The following is a 22,765-nucleotide window of genomic DNA, read 5'->3' as shown; positions in this document are numbered from 1 at the left end:
TATAAAAGTTGTAGAAAAGAAAGTCTTTGCCCAGTTGCAGTAACGTTAAAAATATATACGGGCCTAGTACACATAAAGCAAGGACGCACAAATAAAAAATAAATAAAAAACGTCAATGGAATTAAAAATAAAATTTATTTCCACTTGAATATCTCACAAAACGCCGCACCACTCGTCAACTCGGCCAATGGTCGACACTACTCTAAGTTATACCGTAAAACAAAGCTCATATATATAAATATATAACTACTGTATGTATATTATGTACCCAGTTCTTATCGTGCTATCGAAGCGACTCTCCGGTTCGCGTGACAACATAATCACAAAGTAGCTACCGTACTAACAAAAACTGCAAGGCTAATTTGGTCGCCTTTTTATCATGTCACCATGCCTGTCACGTTCGAACAAGTATGAAAATGCGAAAGTGACGCATGACATGACAAATGATAAAAATGCGACCATGATATCTGTGCAGGTATGGTTGACGAAATATAAAGCGAGCCGATCTCTCGAACAATTCTGAACAAGATCGGCTCACTTTATATTTCGTCAACTTTAACTGACCTCAAAGGTCAAAAACGATGGTACAGTCGAGTTCACAAATATCTTTACAAGGCAACATTACAAAAATATATTTACACGCCTTCAAGACACTGACAATAACGTCGTGTAAATATATTTTTGGAACATTAGCGTGTAAAGATATTTGCACGACCATACGTGTGTAAAATTTCTTAATTTACTTTTCAGTAAGTATAGGTAAAATCTCAAAAACTGGTAATGTAATGAATTAAAATAATGTGACATTTGAGTGAATGTTTCATTTTGACAAATTTTTCATTCAATTATTCGATCAATTCATACCAGGCTTTGAAGAGTATTAGGCTGCCCTGTTTATCAAAAGCTTGTAACTTGTAATACAAGTTGAAGTCCCTTTCTAACAAAAGCTGTCAAAAAGGGACTTCCACTTGTATTACAAGTTACAAGCTTTTGATGAACAGGGCACAGGTATTACCTTGAAGGCTATCTTAGTCTAATGGAACTTTGCTGTTATGATATCACGCAAACAAGAAGAGAAAGGCGCTTAACATCGAATCGCTTTTAACTTTTAACACATAATGAGGTCATGTTTCCTCTTATATTCGCCATTTTCTCAAAACATACTGAGCATTTGATCACTGGCTCTTACACATTGAAATAGGAAAAGATTTAGAGACGCTTTAGCGTATCCCGAGCGTCGGCGTATAGGCAACTCTATGGCTGCTACTCGACGCACTGCGCAGCGACGCCATTTTCCATAGCGCTGACAAGTCTGTATATTTAGGTATTTAAAAAAGAGTAAACAAAATCTACCCTCAAATGGATTCTTAAGCCAGTTGAGGGTAGATGAAAACATTACATGATCAAACAATGTAGGTTAAAGTCAGGTTGTTCAGTGACAGATCCAGGTTTTGTATTTGACTGGTTAATCTATAAATGTCATAACAACCCGAAAATGTACAAATTATTTGTTTACTTTTATTTAAGTACATAAAGATACAGAGTATAGACACCGACGATCAAAAGACGCTAGTGTGGAGTGGCCCTTAAGCTATGGATCAGACTGGTCAAACAAAAAGGCTATATTCGAATTATTGACGAGGGGTACCTTTCTCACAGCCGAATTTTCGAATGAATATTAAGGTTGTTCCTCAGACGAATATGCACCTTAAAATATATGAAATAAAGTTACAATTGCTTATTTATACAGAGTTTAAAGCGAGCGTTGTCGGTCCTTATATTTCAGTGAATTTCAAGATGCAGATTGACAGTTCAACATTGAAACGTCAAAATTTGTGATTTCTTGTAAAAGTATAATACTACACTTAATTAGATAATAATAGAAAATACGCGATCGCCACGCTCTATACATCCATACCTACCTTAATTATTAACTAGTAAGTATGCGATACGTCACACACAAGTACATAGTAAAAATGAAAGCTTCACACCAAATCACAAAAAAAAAACTGGTAATTACAAAAAACATTATTGCTATAACTACAAAGTCCTTAATACTTTGATCACAATGACGAATAATACACATCTAACAATTTCAGTGTGATAACCTATAGATGCGTAAAGAGCGTGTAATAACCTGCTACTCAAAACTTGAGACGCGGTCATACGTTAGAAAGAGATGATCATATAAAGGTGTCTCCATCTGACGTATAGCTGCGTCCTTGTCGGTCCGAGGGGGATTTATCAAATTAGAGTTGTCAATAGCATGGTGCTTTCACATGTAGCCTACTAGTCAATATTATTGGCATAAGCATTATGTGTTCTACCAATATTACAACCAAGAAAGCAGGTACAAATAGACATCGAGTGTTTATGAAATTCATTTGACCTACTATCAGGGGCCCTTTTCTTAAAAGCTTGTAACTTGTAATACAAGCGGATGTCACTTTTTGACAGCTTTTGTTACAAATGTGCCCTGTTTATCAAAAGCTTGTAACTTGTAATACAAATGGAACTCCCTTTCTAACAAAAGCTGTCAAAAAGGATTTTGTAACTTGTATTACAAGTTTTAGAGAACCAGCAAGGCGGGATACGCATTGGCGGCTACCTCCTGAATAATCTGCGGTTTGCTGATGACACCACAATCATAGCCTCGACGGAAGCTGAACTCGCCGATATACTGGACCGGATTGATCGCATCAGCGCAGAATATGGTCTTCTGATCAATCGAAGTAAAACCAAACTGATGTTTGTCAACCGGAGCGGCCATCCACAGAGAACCAACGAGCTACGTGACCTTGATTCAGTACGCAAGTTTGTTTACTTAGGATCACAAATTAGCGATGACGGGGACTGTGATCAGGAGATAGTCAGGCGAGGTCAGATGGCAAAAGCAGCAGTGAAGCGACTTGAGAAGATCTGGAGGAACCGAGGAATTAACCGCAAAACAAAGATAAAGCTCATGCATACCCTAATCTTCTCAATCTTCCTGTATGCTTCCGAGACTTGGACACTGAAAGCCCGGGCACTTAGAAGGATAGACGCGTTCGAGATGTGGTGCTGGCGCAGAATGCTGAATATATCTTGGACTGAACGCCGCACAAACGAGTCTATCTTAAAGGAGCTCAATATCACCACAAGGCTATCCACCATCTGTACCCAAAGAGTCCTCAAATTCTTCGGCCACACAGTCAGACGCGGCATGGACACGCTAGAAAGGTGCATTATTACCGGGAGTGTCGACGGACGAAGGAGTAGAGGGCGTGCACCCAGTAGATGGTCAGATGTGGTACAAAATATTACCCAGACTTCGCTCCAGGCAACAATGCAGATGGCCGAAGATCGAGAGGCCTGGAGAGCAGTGGTAGGAAGAATAACCCATAGGAGTCACGTCCCTCAGACATGAGGTCACGACCACGAAGAAGAAGAAGAAGAAGATTACAAGTTACAAGCTTTTGATGTGGAAGTCCCTTTTTGACAGATTTTGTTAGAAAAGGACTTTCACTTGTATTACAAGTTACAAGCTTTTGATAAACAGGGCACTGGTCTTCCACTTGTATTATAAGATACAAGCTTTTGATGTGGAAGTCCCTTTTTGACAGATTTTGTTAGAAAGGGACTTCCACTTGTATTACAAGTTACAAGCTTTTGAGAAACGGGGCACAAGTGCTTTACAAGTCTTGAAATACACATTTAGAATAGAATCAAGAGTTGGTAGCACTTACAATAGATTAGTTTGACACTTTCTAATTCAGCCTTATAATTAGAAAGAGATAACGCGACCGACCTTTGTTAACCTCTCGCTCCCTCGGACACAAGCGATCAAGTATCAATTCGAATCTGGTACATTTAGTCACCGACACCGATACATCGCTCGACAGCCACTTTTTGTATATTTATATTTGTCATTATTGGAAAAAATATAATTAACGCTAAGCTAAGTTTACCTGTTGAGCTGACACTCACTTTGTACATTATACAATTATACACGTAACATAATCAATATAATGAAAGCACCGGCGGCCCGTCCGGCACCCAAAATACGACCCATAAATTATGTCTTTTTAAAAACAAATTTCATACAAACGACTAAAAAACATGCCCTCGATAAATTAAAAAAAAGTAAGAAATACAAATCAGTATACATTATACAACAACGCCGGCCGGACCGCCGCTAGATAAAAAAAAACAAATAAAAAATAAGTAAAAGTCCATGACACGTACATTAATAATATTATACAAGGGCGTCGCGGCCCGAGCGCTCACTATACGGAACGCTCGATCGCTTGGCACAAACCGACCCACCGTCCACAAATAAAACTCAACGTCATCGCAATTTATTTATTATTTATCTATCCAAACGGCACGCTTTGCGAGAAATCCTACGGAAAATTGTACTTCCCTCGAGCCCCCCCTAAAAATCGAAAAGCTCCGGCGGGGGGATGGGATGGGTCGGGAGACAGTCGCAGGGGGGCGAAGGGGGGGAGGGAGGGGAGACCGCCCGCGGCTGCCGGCGCAGCGTGTGGACGCTGTAAGAATACGACTGATGCGGCATCCGCGGCCGCAGCGTCGCTCGACCCGCATCCAAATCCGCACTATCCGCTCTCAGAGACAGCGAGGACCTCGGTTGGATACTCTGGGAAGGGTTCGGAGACAGCGGGGGTCTCAGATAATCGCTGCGCGCTAACGAGAGCTCCGCCGGCGTGTAGGCGGCGAGGAAATGCGCTAACGCCCCCGAGGGGGTCCTCATGCCCCCGTTGGCCACGAGCACCATGTCCTCGGCCGAGAGGCGCAGCGAGTCGGAGCGCGGCGGCGGCGGCGGCGGCGGCGCGCGCTCGGAGGAGGAGGAGCGCTCGCGGCGCGGGGAGGGGGGCGAGGCGCGGCGGCGGCGGCGGCGGCGCGGGGCGCTCCCGGGCAGTCACAGTTTGAGCTCGTTCGCGATCTTCGACGCAATGTTCTTGAAGCCGATGCTGGTGCCTGGGTACGAGGGAGACACATTACAGCGTCAAAAATCCGGTCCAGAGTAATTTGAATTATCAAAATGTTAGCAAGAGGTCTGATAAAATAATAACTAAATTCATACACCTTTCCTCTTTTACTATCTACAATTCTCACCAAAGTTAGATGCGATACCTACACTACATACCAGATATCAGAGTGGTGAAGGAGCTTGCACACTTTGATCTGCCACTATACTAACGAGTCCGCGTTAGGGTCACCATGTATATTATCTATGGTTCTCAACACAGCGATACTGACCAGATATCTGCTTGAAGCGCACGCCGTTGAGCGACAGGCGAGGCAGCTTGCACACTTCGATCTCCCACTGTACTAACGAGTCCGCGTTAGGGTCGCCATGTATATGATCTATGGTTCTCAACACAGCGATACTGACCGGATATCCGCTTGAAGCGTACGCCGTTGAGCGAGAGGCGAGGCAGCTTGCACACTTCGATCTCCCACTGTACTAACGAGTCCGCGTTAGAGTCGCCATGTATATTATCTATGGTTCTCAACACAGCGATACTGACCGGATATCCGCTTGAAGCGCACGCCGTTGAGCGAGAGGCGAGGCAGCTTGCACACTTCGATCTCCCACTGTACTAACGAGTCCGCGTTAGGGTCGCCATGTACGCAGAGGAGCAGAAAACGCTCACGCTGCTCGTAATCGCAGTTGTTCGCGTCTAGAACCTGAAATAGAAAATTAATCAACATTACGAGTATATTGATTTGGAGAAATCTGCGCATGTACGGGCAAGCAAATACATTTAAGTATCATGCTCGGATCGGCTTTGAATTTTAACTAAGTACCTATCTGTTTTACTGCGTTAAATCAGTACTGAGGCAATTTATTTATATTAAATTCTTTGTATTATTGATATCTTTTTAATGAGTCTAAAGTTCTAAACTCGGTGTAGTTGCGATTTTCAGCTGGCGAGTCCCTTACGTCACTTTCCGGCTACAACATCAGATCAACTTCGTAACATAATATTGAATTAAAAACTAAAATAAATGTCATATACTAATAAAAAGTGACCAAGGCCTCCAGTGGGCTGGAATCGAACCAGCGTCCTCTGCTATCGCGGCAGGCCGCCTAGCCAAGGTTACAATCGCTATCGCTTCGACAACGAAAAGCATTATGTATCTCTATCACTCTTCCATATGAGTGTGACAGTGACAGTTGCGTTTCGATCGCTACGGAGCGTTAGCGATTGGCATCTTGGCTACGCGGCCAGGTTATATAGTAGTGTTTCTACTTGAAAAAACAATTAAAATATTTTCTGATAATAATTTAATTTGTTCTAATACTTCTAATATTCTTGAATTGTCACCAAAATTACGGGAATTTATAGATGGTCAAGCAAATCTTGTCAGTAGAAAAAGGCGCGAAATTCAAATTTTCTATGAGACGATATCCCTTCGCGCCTAGATTTTTCAAATTTGCCGCCTTTTTCTACTGAAAAGATCTGCTTGACCAACTTTATATATAAATTTCAGTACCTAAATTATTAGATTTTCTCTAATACAGAGTGGTGTATTTTTCCTCATATGATTCGCAGTCATCTAAAACACTGATTACGGATTGAGTGGTACGCGGGGTAAAAAGTTTGAGAAACGAGTGCACGATACCAACATACCTTGCGAATCTCCGCCATAATCTCATTAGGGTCCCGTGAGGACGTAGTCTTCATACTCCACGTGAACCGCAGAACCCGCGGCTTCACCTGCTCGTCGTTGCCTTGTCTGTGTGTCACATATACACGTTATCACATATGTGGTAGTGTCATTGCGTCTCTCTCTCATTAAGCAAAATGTGAGACGCAATACACATTGGACAAAGAAATTGGATAGGTGGAATACTGGAATACCACCCTAAGGGCTGATTTAGACGGCGCGTGGACGCATGCGATATTAATTACATTGCGGACTGTTGGTTACGTCCAATTCAACTGACCAACTAGAAACGCAATGTAATGAATGTCGCATGCGAGTTTTCGCATCATCTAAATGAGCCCTTACTCTGCACAGACTTGGAAGTGATTGGTGGGCCCCGAAACGCGAGAGCGCGCGCTCGACGCTTACGCCGACCGCCATATTGGTTACAACAAAGGTATATGTATACTTACTTCGTTTTTCTAGCATTATCCAGAAGGGAAGCGATTTTTACGTGTCTCTTTATTGAAAAATACCTAAGTAACAACTATTTAGGTATATATTAGGTTTTATAAGTAATATTAACTATTTTCTAAAGGGTTTTTCAATAAAAGGTCACGTCAAGATTGTTTACCCCCTTTTCCTAATACTAAAATAAACGACAGACGGATGGATGGACATCAAAGTAAATTTTAGGTGATACAATTTGTATCAATTCTTGAAGGTAAATATAAAGAACAATACTTAGGTACTACATTTAACAAAATGATATGACGTAAAATAAACCCTTTTGAAGTCCAACCATGCTCGTTTAAAATGATAACCATACAAGAACATTCCGTTCAATTAATTGTGCCCAAAAAACTTGTGACCTGTCGATTCTCCACAATTGTCATGAACTGATGTAACGATAGGACGTCACTCACACACTGACTTATTTTTTTTGGTGAATCTAAGTACTTGAGAATATATTAGACATACCAAACCTACTTCTGAATTTCATCATGGTAATAAAAGGTTTGGATGTCAACTACACTAATGGACAAATTTAGAAGAACGCAAAAAAAAAAGTTATGTACTTATTTTGAAATTAAGTGCTGTAACCCAGTAATTAGACCTTTTTTTGCGTACCTCTAAATTTGTGCATGAGTAGGTACAGTTAGCAGTAATAGTTGCTAAGCGGGCGAGGTGTTCAAAATGATCTTGACGCGACTTTATTGTTAAGAGAATAAAAGCGCGTCAAGGTGATTTTTAACACCTCGCCCGCTTAGCAACTTCTGCTCCTGACTGTATATACATATATTCTCACCAGCTCCTAAGGTTGGTTGGCAAGTACATTAGTTTTAAAAACGTAAAAGGAAAATAAAATGATAATTACCCAAGCAAGGTTTGTGGACTAGCGCCTACGGCATGCTTCGGGGTGGTTGCATCCAACGGCCTAAAATAAAACAGACACATATACTAACCAGAGGGCGCCACAAGTGCCTTCTGGCATTTGTATCGAGCTGATCACATTTTTTTACCTTTTATTCTTTAGAAAAAAGTCATATTTTCATGATTTGCGATAAACCTGATAATCAAAATTTTGTATTATAAAAAAAACCGCAAGTTGGGGTCGAACATTAAAACATATCTTTCAACATTTACTACATTATAAGTATTCTCGTAGATACAATATTAGAAACCCAAACTCGCGGTTTTTTAATATATAAAAGCCAATATATTGTAATAAATTACATATTAATTTATTCTCTCTTTTCAGCTGAATACAAAAATCCGAAAAAAAAGGGGTGCACAAACAAATTTGTAAAAAGCACGCAGTAGCACACAAACACAATTTTGCCTTTCTAAGAAAACCTAAATCTCATGCCTAAGGCCTTACCTGCAGTTCGCTAAAATTCAAAATGCTATACATGCTCACATCTCTTGGACAAAGTGGGATAAGGTAACACGATTGAGATTTTTCATTTCCTCAAGATTAACAAAAAAAGAAACGCAAAATGAGATTAGTAAGTATAACTGGCGTAAGTTACGGCTCGGAGAAATTTGGAAAAAAACAAAACTGTTATCTCTGTTAATCACAATGTAATCCATCCGATTGTATGCCTTCTTTTTACTTGTCCCACCACATTACAATTCACCAAATTGTAAAAAGTTATCTATTGTTTCAATATATAATAAGAATTAAAAAAAAAATAGCGGAAATATCCTATGCTAAACGAAAAGTCATGAACCCTCCAAAATGTTATCGCTTCTCAAGTTAAATTTTACCCCAAAATTTTGAGCTTAAACATAAAATCGGTTGGAAAACATATTCTCACACAAAACTTTTTAAAAACTTAAGAAAAACTTGGTCTTATAGACGTGCTGTGGCCTGCTCATATACTTATTAAACTTCCATTCAATTATTATTATTCTAGTGATAATACTGATAATAATGGTTGTAGTTTGCAATGTTCTCAAAGTAATCTTCATAATATTAGGTCACGTTCATATTATACGACGTTGTTACTATACGACAAAACCCTATGCCCACATTATAATATGTGGCGTTCTATCAGAGAAGGGTCCTTATGCTTCATGCGAATAAGAACCTTTTCATCAGAAAACGGTCCTTATGCACATGAAGCATGGAAAGGAGCATTAAGGAGAGTTCTCTGATGAAAAGCCACATATTACTTAGGGGCTATTGTTGTGACTTAAGTACAAGTAGCAGATATTTCTACGCTTGAATCCAATCCAAGAGCCACGGAATGCGCGCCCCGAGCGTGCTCACTCGACGCTGACGCCGGTCGCCCTTCATTTGTTTTTTAATGTATGTCGGGTGACGTCGCTGTCGAGCGTAAACGCTCAGAGCGTGCATTTCATGGGCGAGGCATACGTTTAAAAGCTAATGAGGCAAATCAAAAGGTTACAGAGACCATAGTAATTTATAAATATGTATGGATCAAGACCACAGCACGCCACACCTCGACCAAAATAAATCCGAGCGCGCCTACCTCCGCTGAATGTCCAGCGAAGAAAATATGCGCGGTTTCTGGCGAGTGGTCGACTCCCCCAACACGGAGAGGCTGTTAAATAAATACCTACGTCTACAAATTGTGCTTAAAAAGGCTCTAGTCTCAGGCTCAAAATACATAAACGAAGAGCCAAGAAAAAAACGCTCGTAGCGGGCAGTGTCGAGCGTTTTATGCGTTTTTCGTGGCCCTAGCGTAAGTGACTACATTAGTGCTTGGAGAAATCTACCTACAGAAATCTGTCGTACACTTTTAGAAATGTTTACTTCACAATTTACTGGTTTTACTGTCAATTTAATCTCATATATTCTCTGTAATACCGATTTTACTGATAATGAATAATTGTGAAATAAATATTATTGGAGAATTTACTTAATTGCTACACCAGCAAACGAAATTTTACTCAAAGTGACGTCTATGCTATTTGGTACCAATGCCAAATACAAAACTTTACTTATGCGTACAAAAAAATTGTTTGTAGTTAGTTAGTTTTTTGGTGTGAGTGTATGGACCAAGATCTGAAATAAATGATTTTTTTTTAATTTTTTTTTTATAGCATGTGTCTATCGCTCAGTGACGTGTTTTTGTTTAATTAATTACGGAGAGTTAGTTACTGCAGAAATAAATATAAAAAAAATATACGAATATTTTTCTTATTTTCTCACGTTCTTACCCTTTTATGGTATAAGTATCATAAAATATCAACAGGTCAAGTCCAGATTTTGAGCCCAGAAAATACTTACTTGACCATGTTAATTGTAAATACATATATGTGACGTTCCACGACAAAAGGACCTTATAGCGGCTGGCGCTTACGTCGCATAGCGCCGTAATAATATTGGAGCGGCGTTTATAATAGCGTAAGCGCCAGCCGCCATAAGGTACCTTTACCCATGGGACGAGACATATTATATCTTGCTTTTCTATAAGGTCAGGCTCAGGTGGGGTAAAGGAAACATAGTAGGTATATTTTGCTCGGAGCAAGAGATACCGTACGAGGTAAAACATCCTACGTAAGTGGGGGGAGACCGGGTATGGTTGTCTCAGGGGTAGGTTGTAACAGCAGTTACCTATTTATTTTCCTTTTGCTCCACCCAACCTCACTATCGAAACAACAGGAACCTATAGTTCGTTTTATTTTAGCATTAGAAATAAGGTAAACAATCTTGATGTGTCTTTTATTTGAAAAACACATTTTAAAAATGAGTTACGGCAAATATGTAACAATTATGAATCTAATACGATCATTTATATTCTTCTGCTTTCATAAGTAATAGTTTTTGATTTTTAAAAAGCATTTTTCATTCAAAAGACATGTCAAGATCGCTTACCTTCTTACAAGTTCTTTCTAATGCTAAAAAAAAAACGAACTATAAATACGGCCAAGTAAGTCACGGCATTTATGACAATAAATAAAACACAAGTGTATGTTATTGAAAAACCTGATTATTCGGAGAAGCAACACATCCGGTATCACTAAACATGATTTCGACAATTTGGTTACAGACGTTGCGCCAATTTTAAAATACTATAATTATTCAATTTTGGCATTTTCTTACGAGTCGTAAACATCAATTATACATGTAAATGCAACGATGCGATGGCCGAATACGAATATGATACACGTTTTGAAGTAATTACAATGAATTATTTTAATAAGAATGTCAAGAAATGTATTGAAATTTATACGTGTAATAGGATAGACCTTCAAAATTAATAGTTTACAATTTACCCGCTGTTTAGTATATTATGATAAATACTGATTATTATTTTACTAAATCGCGTAACTTTTCGTAAAATCACAATTCGTGTCTTTTATTTTTATACTACACGTATAAAAAGTTTCAAAACAATAGCTTATAATCGATGAAATTAAACTAAAAATGCGATGCAAAGCAAATACAATGTCAACCGAAAACGCCAAGGGATGAAAAAAAAATCTCAAAATATCAAATTACTAAATTATATAAACTAACTAAACTTAAACTACATTAGAGTTTATTGCATTTAGCCTTCACAATAATAACAAATTGTTTTATTTTAAGTAGAAAAATGATCAAAGAAATTATAATGCACTGTTTGTGTGCGCGGGTCTTCCGGGTTTTATACATACCTATAAATAGTATTTTATACAATCGTGATATAATAGAGAGCTTTTCAGTCGAGTACCGTGTTTATGTAATGAAGCTTGCTGAGTTGCCTAAGTGAGGTACGAGATTAAAAAGCTTGATTATATCACTATTGCATAATATTTTACTATGTAAAGTAACCTTGTCGTTTTCTGTTCATACGTTGTTTTTAAGGAGATTGCCGTTCCTGGTATTACTTGGGTCATCTCTTGTACCGCAACCAAAAAATATTTCTATCACAAAAATACTTCCATATTTTCAACCAGTATTTATTTCGTTAATAAGTTAGTACGCCGCAATAAGAGTTCAAACAAAAATACTTTTTATCATCATCAGTCATTTAAATACTCTTCGTAAAGTACACAAAAAGACTCGATGAAATCAAAATGCTATTAATTGTCGTAAAACTATGTACGGTACCTTTGCAATGACTCTTACATAAAACGGCAATTTCCTATAAAAAAATTTTTTTTTATGTACATGTTGGTACATTTAAGACGACGTCCCAATTGAATTCAAGTGAACCAAACACATTTATACAAATATTTCAGCACCTAAGTTTTGCCATCAATACGGGATCTATACACGAGTGTTACACAAGAATATATACATATGAGTAGGATTCCAAAGTATAAGAGTCATACAAGTAAAATACGTCGGATACATATGAGAGACAAAATAATTAGGTACACTGAACAACTAGCAAAAGGATGTCCTTAATTACCAACAATGTATTTAAGTGACTAAACCTACCTTGTATTTCGTTCTCTGTGTATTTTTTTAAGAATATTTACTTACTTTCTTACCTTTATATTTATATATATCCATTTCAGTGACTAATATGTTATGTACCCGATGTACTCTACACAAAAATAAAGACAAGATTGCACATTGAAAAATATAATTTTGATAAATATTATTCTAATTTCTGATTTAAGTCACAACGGTGACTGGAAAAATATTGATGATTTGTGAAATAAAATAAAATGTAAACATAATAAACAGATTTAAATAAAAAATATAATTACGTATATTTCAACAAATGGACTATATGTATATCAGATATCACTATGTATTATATAAAGAGTCAAGAACACATATACGTATCTATTTCACAAACCTATTTAGATGTTTTTGTTCACACTTAACCACACAAAAATGTCAAATGTACAAATATGTACAACGATTTAAACGCTACGATAACACAAAGTACGGAACCCTAAAGAGTTTATAATTATGGAAAACCGTGGAGTGGAATAGGCCGCTAACATAATACATATGTCACTTATATATTATACCTTTTTAGACGGTTAAAAGTACTGACACCAGGAAATACATTTGTATGACCTAAATAAAATATCATAGGGATAGAATTGTCGGGACGATGATACATTTCGGAATTACTTTTGACATAGATATATCTATCTGCTATAGGAATGAAGCGCTTTGATCATTGATTCATATTAGTATAATGTTCAATAAAAACCGTATCACTTGAAGATCAATTTCTAAAAGCAACTCCAACAAACTTCTAACAGTTATTGATTTTGCTCAGTTTCGGCGCTAACATTTTAGTAAATAGTTAACTTCACTTTCAATGAAAAAACTATTCAGCAATTGAATGTAATTGTATGAAATTCACTTTTTCCTATAGAAGATTACGAAAAAAGCTAACTTTCAGTCGCTTCATACGTCAGTCTGGGTATAATATATTTTAAGGGGTCCACTGATTAACAGTCCGCCGGACGGTATCGGCCTGTCAGCTGTTCTGAACTGTCAAAATTTTGTTCTACTGACAGGCCATACCATCCGGCGGACTCTTAATCAGTGGGCCCCTTTAGACACATTCATAATTATGACAGTCAAGAGTAATATATTTGGGTCTAACATTTGAGAGAGATCACAGAGATCGGTCATCACTAGCCTCTCATAACAGTAGAATCCTATTGCTCCTATGATTTTGGCCTATTTGACACAATAATACATTCTACAGACTTATATATCTGGGCCGTGGGGTATGTTCGTGTTGTATTCCAGTGTTTTCTACGTGGTAACATCTACTGAGTATTTGTACCAAAGCTATTAGGATCTGCCGCTTACAATCTAAACAATTATCATTATATACTGATATATCTCACTCGCTCCTTATAAATATTAGTTACACAATATGACAGATAAGTCGAAATTCCTTTAAAATAATTACGTGTTTCAAATATGTCAGTTCTTTCAAAGAATCTAAATAATTTCTATTTCGATACAAGTTGACAATAACGTAATCACAGAATTATAAATCATCTAATAGTGCTCTCGGATAATTCCGAAAATTGTCGACCACAAGTTATTGTTTAGTTTGTATTTTTATGTCCCAATAAAACCTGTATTATACAAGTCTGATATTGCTCAGAATTCTGATTATATTATGTTTCACATAGTCCTCTTAAAGACTGATGATTCGAATAAAGATACTATAAGTAGGTACCTATTTAAATGAATTAATGACTTTCACAAGAGAAAAAACAATATTAACATAATTTTATTGATTTGCAAAGATTTTTTTAATTATCTGTCGTTCGAAATTATCCGTATACACCTTACCCATAGTATTAGAAATAATTATTGCGGAATAATCGACTGTATATCGTCACACGTATAGTAATTGCATTTGTGGACCATTTCAAACATCATAGGAAAATACGACTAAGAATAACAAGTGGGTAAAACACGATGGAAATAGGTAGCTATATTATTATATTACCTATAAGTATTAAATATCCTTTTAAAATGGTCCACATCCGAAGTCCAACAGCGAGAGAAAATTTACTGAAAAATCTAAATATAGCGTGTATAATAATACAAATATACAAAATATTTATATTCAGTCGTCGAATATTTTTTTAACAATTTAGGCAGAGTCCGAAACGTCAACGATAGAATATCAATAGGTATAGGTTTGTGCTATTTTGTGAACTTAAACAAATATAGAGCCCTGGAATGTAGAAAATTCGTTCCGAATAAGAGCGTTTTCACACTGGCCGATACGATATCGGATGTGGGATCCTATATCCGCGGGGGCGCCGTCTTTAGCGGGCACGCACACTACAACAAACATTATTCCTACACATACGCATACAAACAAATATTATCGGTCCGACAGCTGACGGGGGGTTCCGACATGGCTGAAATTATCGGAAGCGCCGCACCGATATCGGAACAGCAGCTGTAGGAGAGTGCCACATAGCATCAAATCCGCTTTATTGCGTCTATCGTTTTTTAATAATAACACAGAATAAACACTCGGTCTGTCTGTTACGATCAGGACAGGAATGGCCGCTAGGTGGCGACAGCGCCTCGCGCGGCTTATGGCTAGCGACCAAAATTGATGTGGAGCGGATGTACTTTTAGCTACCTGTAGCAAAGCGATTTCATCGCGGAGTGAGCCACGCCTGGTAGTAATGATTTATTATTATTAATCGAATAAATAAATACAGAAAAACACGTATGTCTTACATTTTACTTCCATCCGACATCGGATTGGGCAGTGTGAGAACGCTCTTAGAACTCGATGCACTTACAGCTATAATGAAATGCGACGCGACGGGACTAGGTTTATCTCTACATGCCATTTCACGAAAGCAATCAAATCAAACACCTTAACACCTAATGCCTTCTGTACTTTTGAAATTCTCTATAAAAAACTTACACTGTAGTGTAAAAATATATTTTCTCCGTGAGTATAGTTTCATTGGTTTCTATAAAATAACATGTAGAAAGAAATGTCGTCGCGATTAATGTTCTCTTATTTATGTTAAATATAAATCGAACTCGAACGTAATGTCAACTAAAGTGGACCGCTTATATTAGTTATAATACAATGAAAACGTTTCAACAACCTATTAGAAATCCCTTACAGGGTAGTTTCAGATGCGAGGTCTCTTGAGAATGACACAAAGATCAATAGAACTTACGGACCTTTAATAAATATGGACGGTAAATAGGGACCAAATTTCGAGACTCCAAATTCGCGTCTTCTGCTATTCTGTAAGGATATTACAAAACGCCCTGCCAAGTACAAACTTGGTAGGAGTTTTCCATAAATTTTCTATATTTATAAAATAACTCTCCAATAAGTCTTCTTGTTGTCGCTGCGCAGCGCTTACGGGTTCTGATTCAACCTGCGTACAACGGAACGGGTGAGCGAATCGACCAATCACGGCCCGAATCGCCCCCCTCTTCTGTCTCCGGCTCACTTTTTTTATTCTTGACCAAGGCACTCGTTTTTAAAGCCAATAAAATGGCGGAACGCGCGAAAGATGCACAATACTTCTACACTCACTAACTCCCTCCGTTTAAAAAAAAAACAATAAAAAAAACACGTCCGTCGCAACACTCAAGTTAAAAGGGTTGTGGATAAGACTATAAGCGAATCGGTACTAAGAAAAAATTGGTATAATCGCGACCGTCGACATTCGTTAGTAGAAGCGTACGGTTAGGTAAAAATAATCGTAAAACACGGGGGATGCACGAAGGGCAACTTTAATAAAATAAACGTGTTCGTACACCTCTCGGGGATCGGACATACTTACTCCGTACTCGATGTTTCGCGTCACTAATTTTAAGCACTACGATCTACGGACAACACTCAAAGCTGGGCAGTACAGCACTGCTCGTAGCACACTTTCAAGTAGCGAAATTAAAAATAATAAAATAGCGTTTCGTTCAATAGAAAAAAAGGGGCATACAACATGCTTTGACAACTAATGCACTAAGACGGTCGGCAAGAAGTCACATAACAGGGACTCGAACGGGGTTAATTTTGCGCGCTAACTCCAAGGTACGGCATTATGTACATAAAATCGAATGTGCGTACGTTCTACTGAGAAAAGGGAGATAGGAGGTTTGAGCATCGTGCATCCCCTGTATTTGACGCGAGACCAAACACAACAATAAAAATAAAAACAAAAATAAAAACCGGAGCTCGGATTCTTTCGAGGGAGACAATTGAGCACCAAATAAATACAAGTGAAAGTATAAAAATAACACAAAAATGAGCCACAGTTACTAGACAATACGAATGTTAATCAAGTGACAAGTTAGAAAGTGTTCTTAGAGAAATGGTGTTAACATTTTATTTACATAAACTTCGTGAAGGGAGCCCTTTTGAGGTGTCGCGGCCGCTGCAGTACATACAGGCATGCAGGGTACACTCAAACAGGCTCGATAAAGCACTCCTGTACGTCTTTTCCACAACCCTTTTTAAGTTTCATTTAGGGCCCCAAGTTGGGGCGCCACTGTTATACTATCTTAGACAAGTCTACTCTATATGCATGGTGATATAGTGATGGTGAAATATGGTGTGCGTGGTAAGCGGTGCCGGGCAAACATTGATGCGTGGCGGTGGACCTACCTTGTTCATTTCATTATAAAAGACTTATGTGTTTCATTATGAAGTTAAATATGATTTTTCTAAGTTATATAACTGAGATTTCTTTTTCACGGGCTGATTTTTTGCAACTTTTGATAAAAATACTATAACTAAACTACTTGACGTCAAAACGAAATAATAGTTCATAGATATACTGGACTGGTGACGATACGAATTTTTGTTGCGTATCACACAGCTCGTGTTCAAGATTCAATTGTGTATAGTCACCTGCAATATGTTACTCTTCGAAGACCGCAAAAATATGTGACACGCTCTTATGGCTCTATAAATAAGATCGTGTCAGATATTTTTGCGGCCTTCGTTGTGTATAATATTATTGCAGGTGACTGTACAAATATTAATTTCGATTAAAAATATCAAATGAAACGAATTACTCAATATAATTATAAAGAAACACATAACTCTCGCATATAATAGAATACAAGTGATAGTATAAGTCTACTATAAAAGTGAGCATGAAGCATCGTAGCGTATGTAAATATGTATAAATAATAGACAAACACATAAATTATACAACGCAGAGTTAGTTACATGTTAGTTGTTTAGTTATGGATCTGTAGTGATCTTTAGTTTAGTTTTGATTAGTTCACATCAAGAGGTTGTAGGCAAGACGGGTTTGAATAATATCTCAATTAATAAATAAAACTATTATAGTTTTTTTAAATGCAACATTTTAAAGATATATTACTTCCAAATTAGCAAAGTAAGGAGCCTAATTTAGTTTTGTATCGACTTTACATTGACAATATGGTAGTGCTAATAAATGTCATATTTTCATAGGAATTTGATGTGTTACATTTTGACTCTGTCATTGCAAAATTTGTGCAAAATCAGTGCAATAATTATTTAAGATAGCAGTGCTTTTCATCCTCTTTTGTAAATTTTCTTTGAAGGTATTCGTACCAGAATGTTATTCGACTATTGTATACTTAAAGAAAGCAATAATTTTCCGCCTTACCAACAAGATATTTAGAATGATAGAACCTCAACCCCAACATAAAACGACAGAGTAAAAACTGACGTTTCCATCGAATCGTTTTATGTGTATTAATATATACCTTATTCGGTTCCAATAAGGTTGATGAAAGGTGAGTCGAGAGGGTGATGTATGTGTATTAACAGTAATGTTAGTTAACCATCGGTAGACCTTATTGGGTTGCAATAAAGTCTAGGAATGGTAAGTTAAGTGGGTGTGGGTGAACAGTCTTAAAAGTCACAAGAATCAAGCCGTCGTTATACAGTTGAAGTTATGTTAAAAGTTGTCTTTTCAAAACGACATGTGGAATTGATATGGAATACCACGTGAACATTCAAGTAACGCATATTATTTGTTACTACATTTTGGATTTCACGGGCTTAAAAATTCCGGTTTTTTGATAGGCTAGCGTGGGTATATAAATCCAACACGTAGATGCCCTTTGGAGAGCTTTAATGTCATGTAGAACGTCTGCTGGGACCCGTTCACAGGCGCAACAATAGACACCCATGAACCGGTCTGAGCAGGCATTGGGACTCTTGTAGAAAAAGTGAACAGTATACCGGTCTATGGATTGAAGTTTGGGTGGACTAAGAGACTGGGTTATTCCAAATATAACGCATATTTATTATTAGTATATCGGGTATTAGTTTTTGTTGCTATAGAAATGGTATCACAGAGAAAATAGAGCGAGTTTAAGTTTTCCAGTAAATCTTATATTTACTCTGTTTCCTTTATATTACAAATATTAGCAACAAAATCTAAATACCAGACAATACACTCGTTTTTTTTAAGTTATTACACAGTTTACAGAATAATTGTCAGGAAATTTACAGAACAAGGATACAATACACTCGTATATGCGCCTTGAATGTTCATGCCAAGATTCAGGTAATTTCAAAATGTCGTTTTAAAACGAATGGGTTTTTGGCGGCTCGTTCTCGTGACTGTGAACCAACTGTCGACCTTATTCCCTCAGTATAAGGTTCACTGTTAGTCAGCCGGCGGGTGTGTGGTGGTGGGGGTGGGGGTACGTACCGCTTGGAGAACCTGGAGGAGAGCTTGGAGAAGAAGGAGGGGCGCGCCTGGTGCGGGGAGCCGCCGTCGCCGTACGCGCCGCCCGCCGCCGCGCCGCGCGACCGCGTCTGGCCTGCGCACCACGTCACTCGTTACTCACTAGCGATCTTTACTTATATCATATAATAATCAATATAATCACGCTCTATTGGGATCGATCTATCATCACTGACAGGACTATTGTAGCCGATAAGCCTGACATCGTGCCGATAGACCGATCACAGCGCCGAACCTATAGTACGTTGGTTTCTCACTCTGCGGCCCTGACCACCGGCAGTTTGGGCCCTGCCCCGCTGCCTCACTACGTTCGGGATTCTATTGTAGAATCCATTGCTTCATTCAGGATTCAATGTATGCCCTTGACGGAAATATATAATTTTGATCCCTTGTAACACAAATTTCTATTGAATCCCGAACGTAGTGAGGGATTCTAAAGTAGAATCCTGAGTGTAATGAGGGATTGAAGTGTTAACGCCCAAGATGAAATAACTTTGATACCGTGTGACATATACTGCTTTTCACATCAACTATGAGAAAGATAAAAAAATCTTAATGTTGACACAATGTGATGCTTAAACAGATTATTAAAGCTAAAAAAATAATGTACAAAAAAATGAAAAAATAGTGTGCTTGAACAGAAAAATGTCACTTTGATCCCTCCTAGCAGGGAGGAAAAGTGTCACTTTGATCCCTCTTAGCAGGGAAGAAAAAGCTCATTTCCGAATAGGTGGTGTGAAAACTAGTATTTTGTCTTGTAGTCAGTCATACCTGAGTGGAAGGTGGACCGGGAGGGCACGTTCCGCGGGAACACGAGCTGGTTGGGGAAGTCGCGCCGCGTCGCCGCCGCGCCCGTGCTCGCCGTCGTGCTCAGCTGCGAGTTCAGGCTGCAACACACACGCACCACGTTCATAACACGAACAAATCATACACACTGCCTACACACATGACATCAATGAAAGTCTAACCTCGTGCCGCCCAATGTACATTAGGATGTACATTCCGATTCGATGGAATGTCAAGCTTAATTATAAAAAATAGGTAGCATTTCATTTGTCTCGTAAACTTTTCGAACAAATGAAATTCAACCTAATTGAGAATACAACAAGATTCTAAATTCCTCGGATATAATTTAATATGGTGGGCGGCACGAGGCTAAAGACTGGGCCACGAAACGCACGACGCTGATATCGACCGTCACACATTTAGTGAACCAAAAGACCCGAGCCCTGTTAGCTCTTTTTTTAGGGCTCACCTCATCTCTTGACGCCTAAAAGGCTAAAAGCCTATTTTACTAATGAAACAAAAAAGGCTTTTAGCCTTTTAGGAGGCGTCAAGAGATGAGGCGAGCCCTAAAGGCTTCAGGGCTCGAGTCTTTAGGATCACTACAGACATTGCCTAAAACAAATGTATAACGGATGTTAGCGTCGATTGTGCACGCTTGGTGCCTACATTTTACCCTGTTCTACCTATCCCTACCGGACTGTGTTCACTGGTTGAGGAACCCTGTTAACTGATCACAGTTAGGTAGACGGTGTGAGGACTCGCACGCTAATATCATGGCGTATATTTGTTCGGTGGGTTGAATAAGTAGTCGGTAATGTTACTAAACGCGTATGCCAGTTCTCACCCCGTCTAAGATCGGAGCCTTCATTTTCACAGTACGTAATACCAGAGGCCCATTTAATGAATTTGACACTTTTTAGCGGTTTCTATTTCTTTTTTTACTAGGCAAATAAAATTGCCCGGCAAAAATAAACTAATTAAAGGTTCTTCCATTGAAAATCTTTAATAATATAGGTTGGTAAGAAAAACCTTGGAAAAATCATAAATAAATTATGATATAAATGTAAATATAATACACAAATATAAATGAGTAAAAAAAAAGTACATAAAAAAACATAAAAGAAACCATCACACAGTTAGTAGTTTATCCAGATAAATCCACTTACCTACTTAGTAGCTGTAAAAAAAAACTCGAAGCTGCCTCAATTTAAAAACGGTGCAGAACCAAAGAAAATATCTCCGAGCTAAAGAAAACCAACGGAAAGCTACTAAGCAAAAAAACACCTGTGTGTCACTCAGCTAAAACAAAAGCGTGAAGAAAATTTCGCCAAACGAAAAAATAAATATTTAAAAAAATTTGCAAAACCAAGAATAACCGTGCGTCAGCTAAAATTCTTGAGAATCCTAATTGCAAAAAAAGAGGCACTGTTGAAATGGTTTCGATCATGGTAATCACAAACCTTCGTTTGTTCGTATTTTGGTGCCATAGCATTTCGCGCGTCAAAAAATTATGTCAAGACTGACTCTAATTTCTGACTTTTGTATCGCATTAATACTAATGGCCCCATATAGGCAATTGATCCTAACAACAAACCGGACTGATTGTCATTATTTAAAACCGTATCCACTAGCCTATTATGCGACTTCACGCTTCGTAAACGCTTCTTAACGCGGCGTCTGTTGAGAGCATGCAACACATCAAAAAGCCTAAGAAACTAGTGCTATGAAGCCTCAAAAAGCCTATAAAACTAGTGCTCAGAACCTGGGCCTAGGCCTGGGCGAGATCCTTCGCCGAGGCGTTATGCTGCGCGGCGACTCTGATTTCTGACTTTTGTATCGCATTAATACTAATGGTCACATATAAACCGGACTGATTGACATTATTAAAACCACGTGCATTAGCCTATTGTGTGACCATAAAGCGGCGTCTTTTGAGAGCATGCAACACATCAAAAAGTCTAAGAAACTAGTGCTAAGAAGCATGGAAAACTAGTCGTAGTGGTAAAGCCTAAGAACCTGGGCCTAGGCTGGGCGAGATCCCTCGCCGAGGCGTTATGCTGCGCGGCGTCAGCGAGCGGCGGTTGTCCTGTGGCTGAACTGATCGAGGCGCTCTTCACGTGAGTCTTGGTGCCGTTCCCGTTGGTCTTGGTCTCTGGCGTGACGCTGTCCGATTGCAGGAATTGCATGCTGTTAGCGAGGTCTTGTTAGAACATGCCGTGTATTGTGTTAGATATATTGTGTAGCAGTGGCGGCGCGTCTAGATTGTTCGTAGGTAGCTAAGTGGCCCTTTCTTTTCTTCATAAGTTTAAAGGAAATGGCCCAAGAGCCTGAATATCAGACAAGCCGACGGGAGTCGAGTTCTATGGACGCTTCGCCACTGTAGTGTGGCGTAGTGTAAGTAACGATTTATTTCAAAGATATAATTCATTTGATTCATTATAATAGAGAGGTAAAGTCTAAGAAGAACACGTGCCCCTTAGTTTGACATCTAAAACAGATGGCGCTGTACTGTGCCATATGTTTTGCGGTTACTGAATTGTCAAACGTCAACTTTTGACATTCAGACTTACCGCAAATTGGAACTGTACAGCGCCTTCTCGTTTACCTGTCAAATTCAAAGCCCGAAATTGTCTTAGATTTTACACATCTTACTCAATCAATTTATCTTTGATATAATTAAACACAA

General features: G+C 38.4%; 1 protein-coding gene across 1 annotated transcript in view; it reads right to left on the bottom strand.

Moving 5' to 3' along the window:
• Positions 1-116: 116 nt before the first annotated feature.
• Positions 117-22,765, bottom strand: part of LOC134675929 (MAP/microtubule affinity-regulating kinase 3-like) — a 123,962-nt gene continuing 101,313 nt past the window's right edge. Inside the window, exons 15-21 of the mRNA XM_063534274.1 lie at positions 20,065-20,180; positions 19,258-19,369; positions 9,654-9,725; positions 8,033-8,092; positions 6,639-6,744; positions 5,532-5,691; positions 117-4,977 (exon numbers count right to left, since the gene is read on the bottom strand). Coding sequence (XP_063390344.1) covers positions 4,919-4,977; positions 5,532-5,691; positions 6,639-6,744; positions 8,033-8,092; positions 9,654-9,725; positions 19,258-19,369; positions 20,065-20,180 — 685 coding nt within the window. The 3' untranslated portion in view covers positions 117-4,918. The remainder of the gene's footprint in view (positions 4,978-5,531; positions 5,692-6,638; positions 6,745-8,032; positions 8,093-9,653; positions 9,726-19,257; positions 19,370-20,064; positions 20,181-22,765) is intronic.

The sequence above is a fragment of the Cydia fagiglandana genome, chromosome 23 (genome assembly GCF_963556715.1).
Source record: "Cydia fagiglandana chromosome 23, ilCydFagi1.1, whole genome shotgun sequence".
Lineage (NCBI taxonomy): Eukaryota > Metazoa > Arthropoda > Insecta > Lepidoptera > Tortricidae > Cydia > Cydia fagiglandana.
This window is presented reverse-complemented; position numbering and strand designations above follow the sequence as displayed.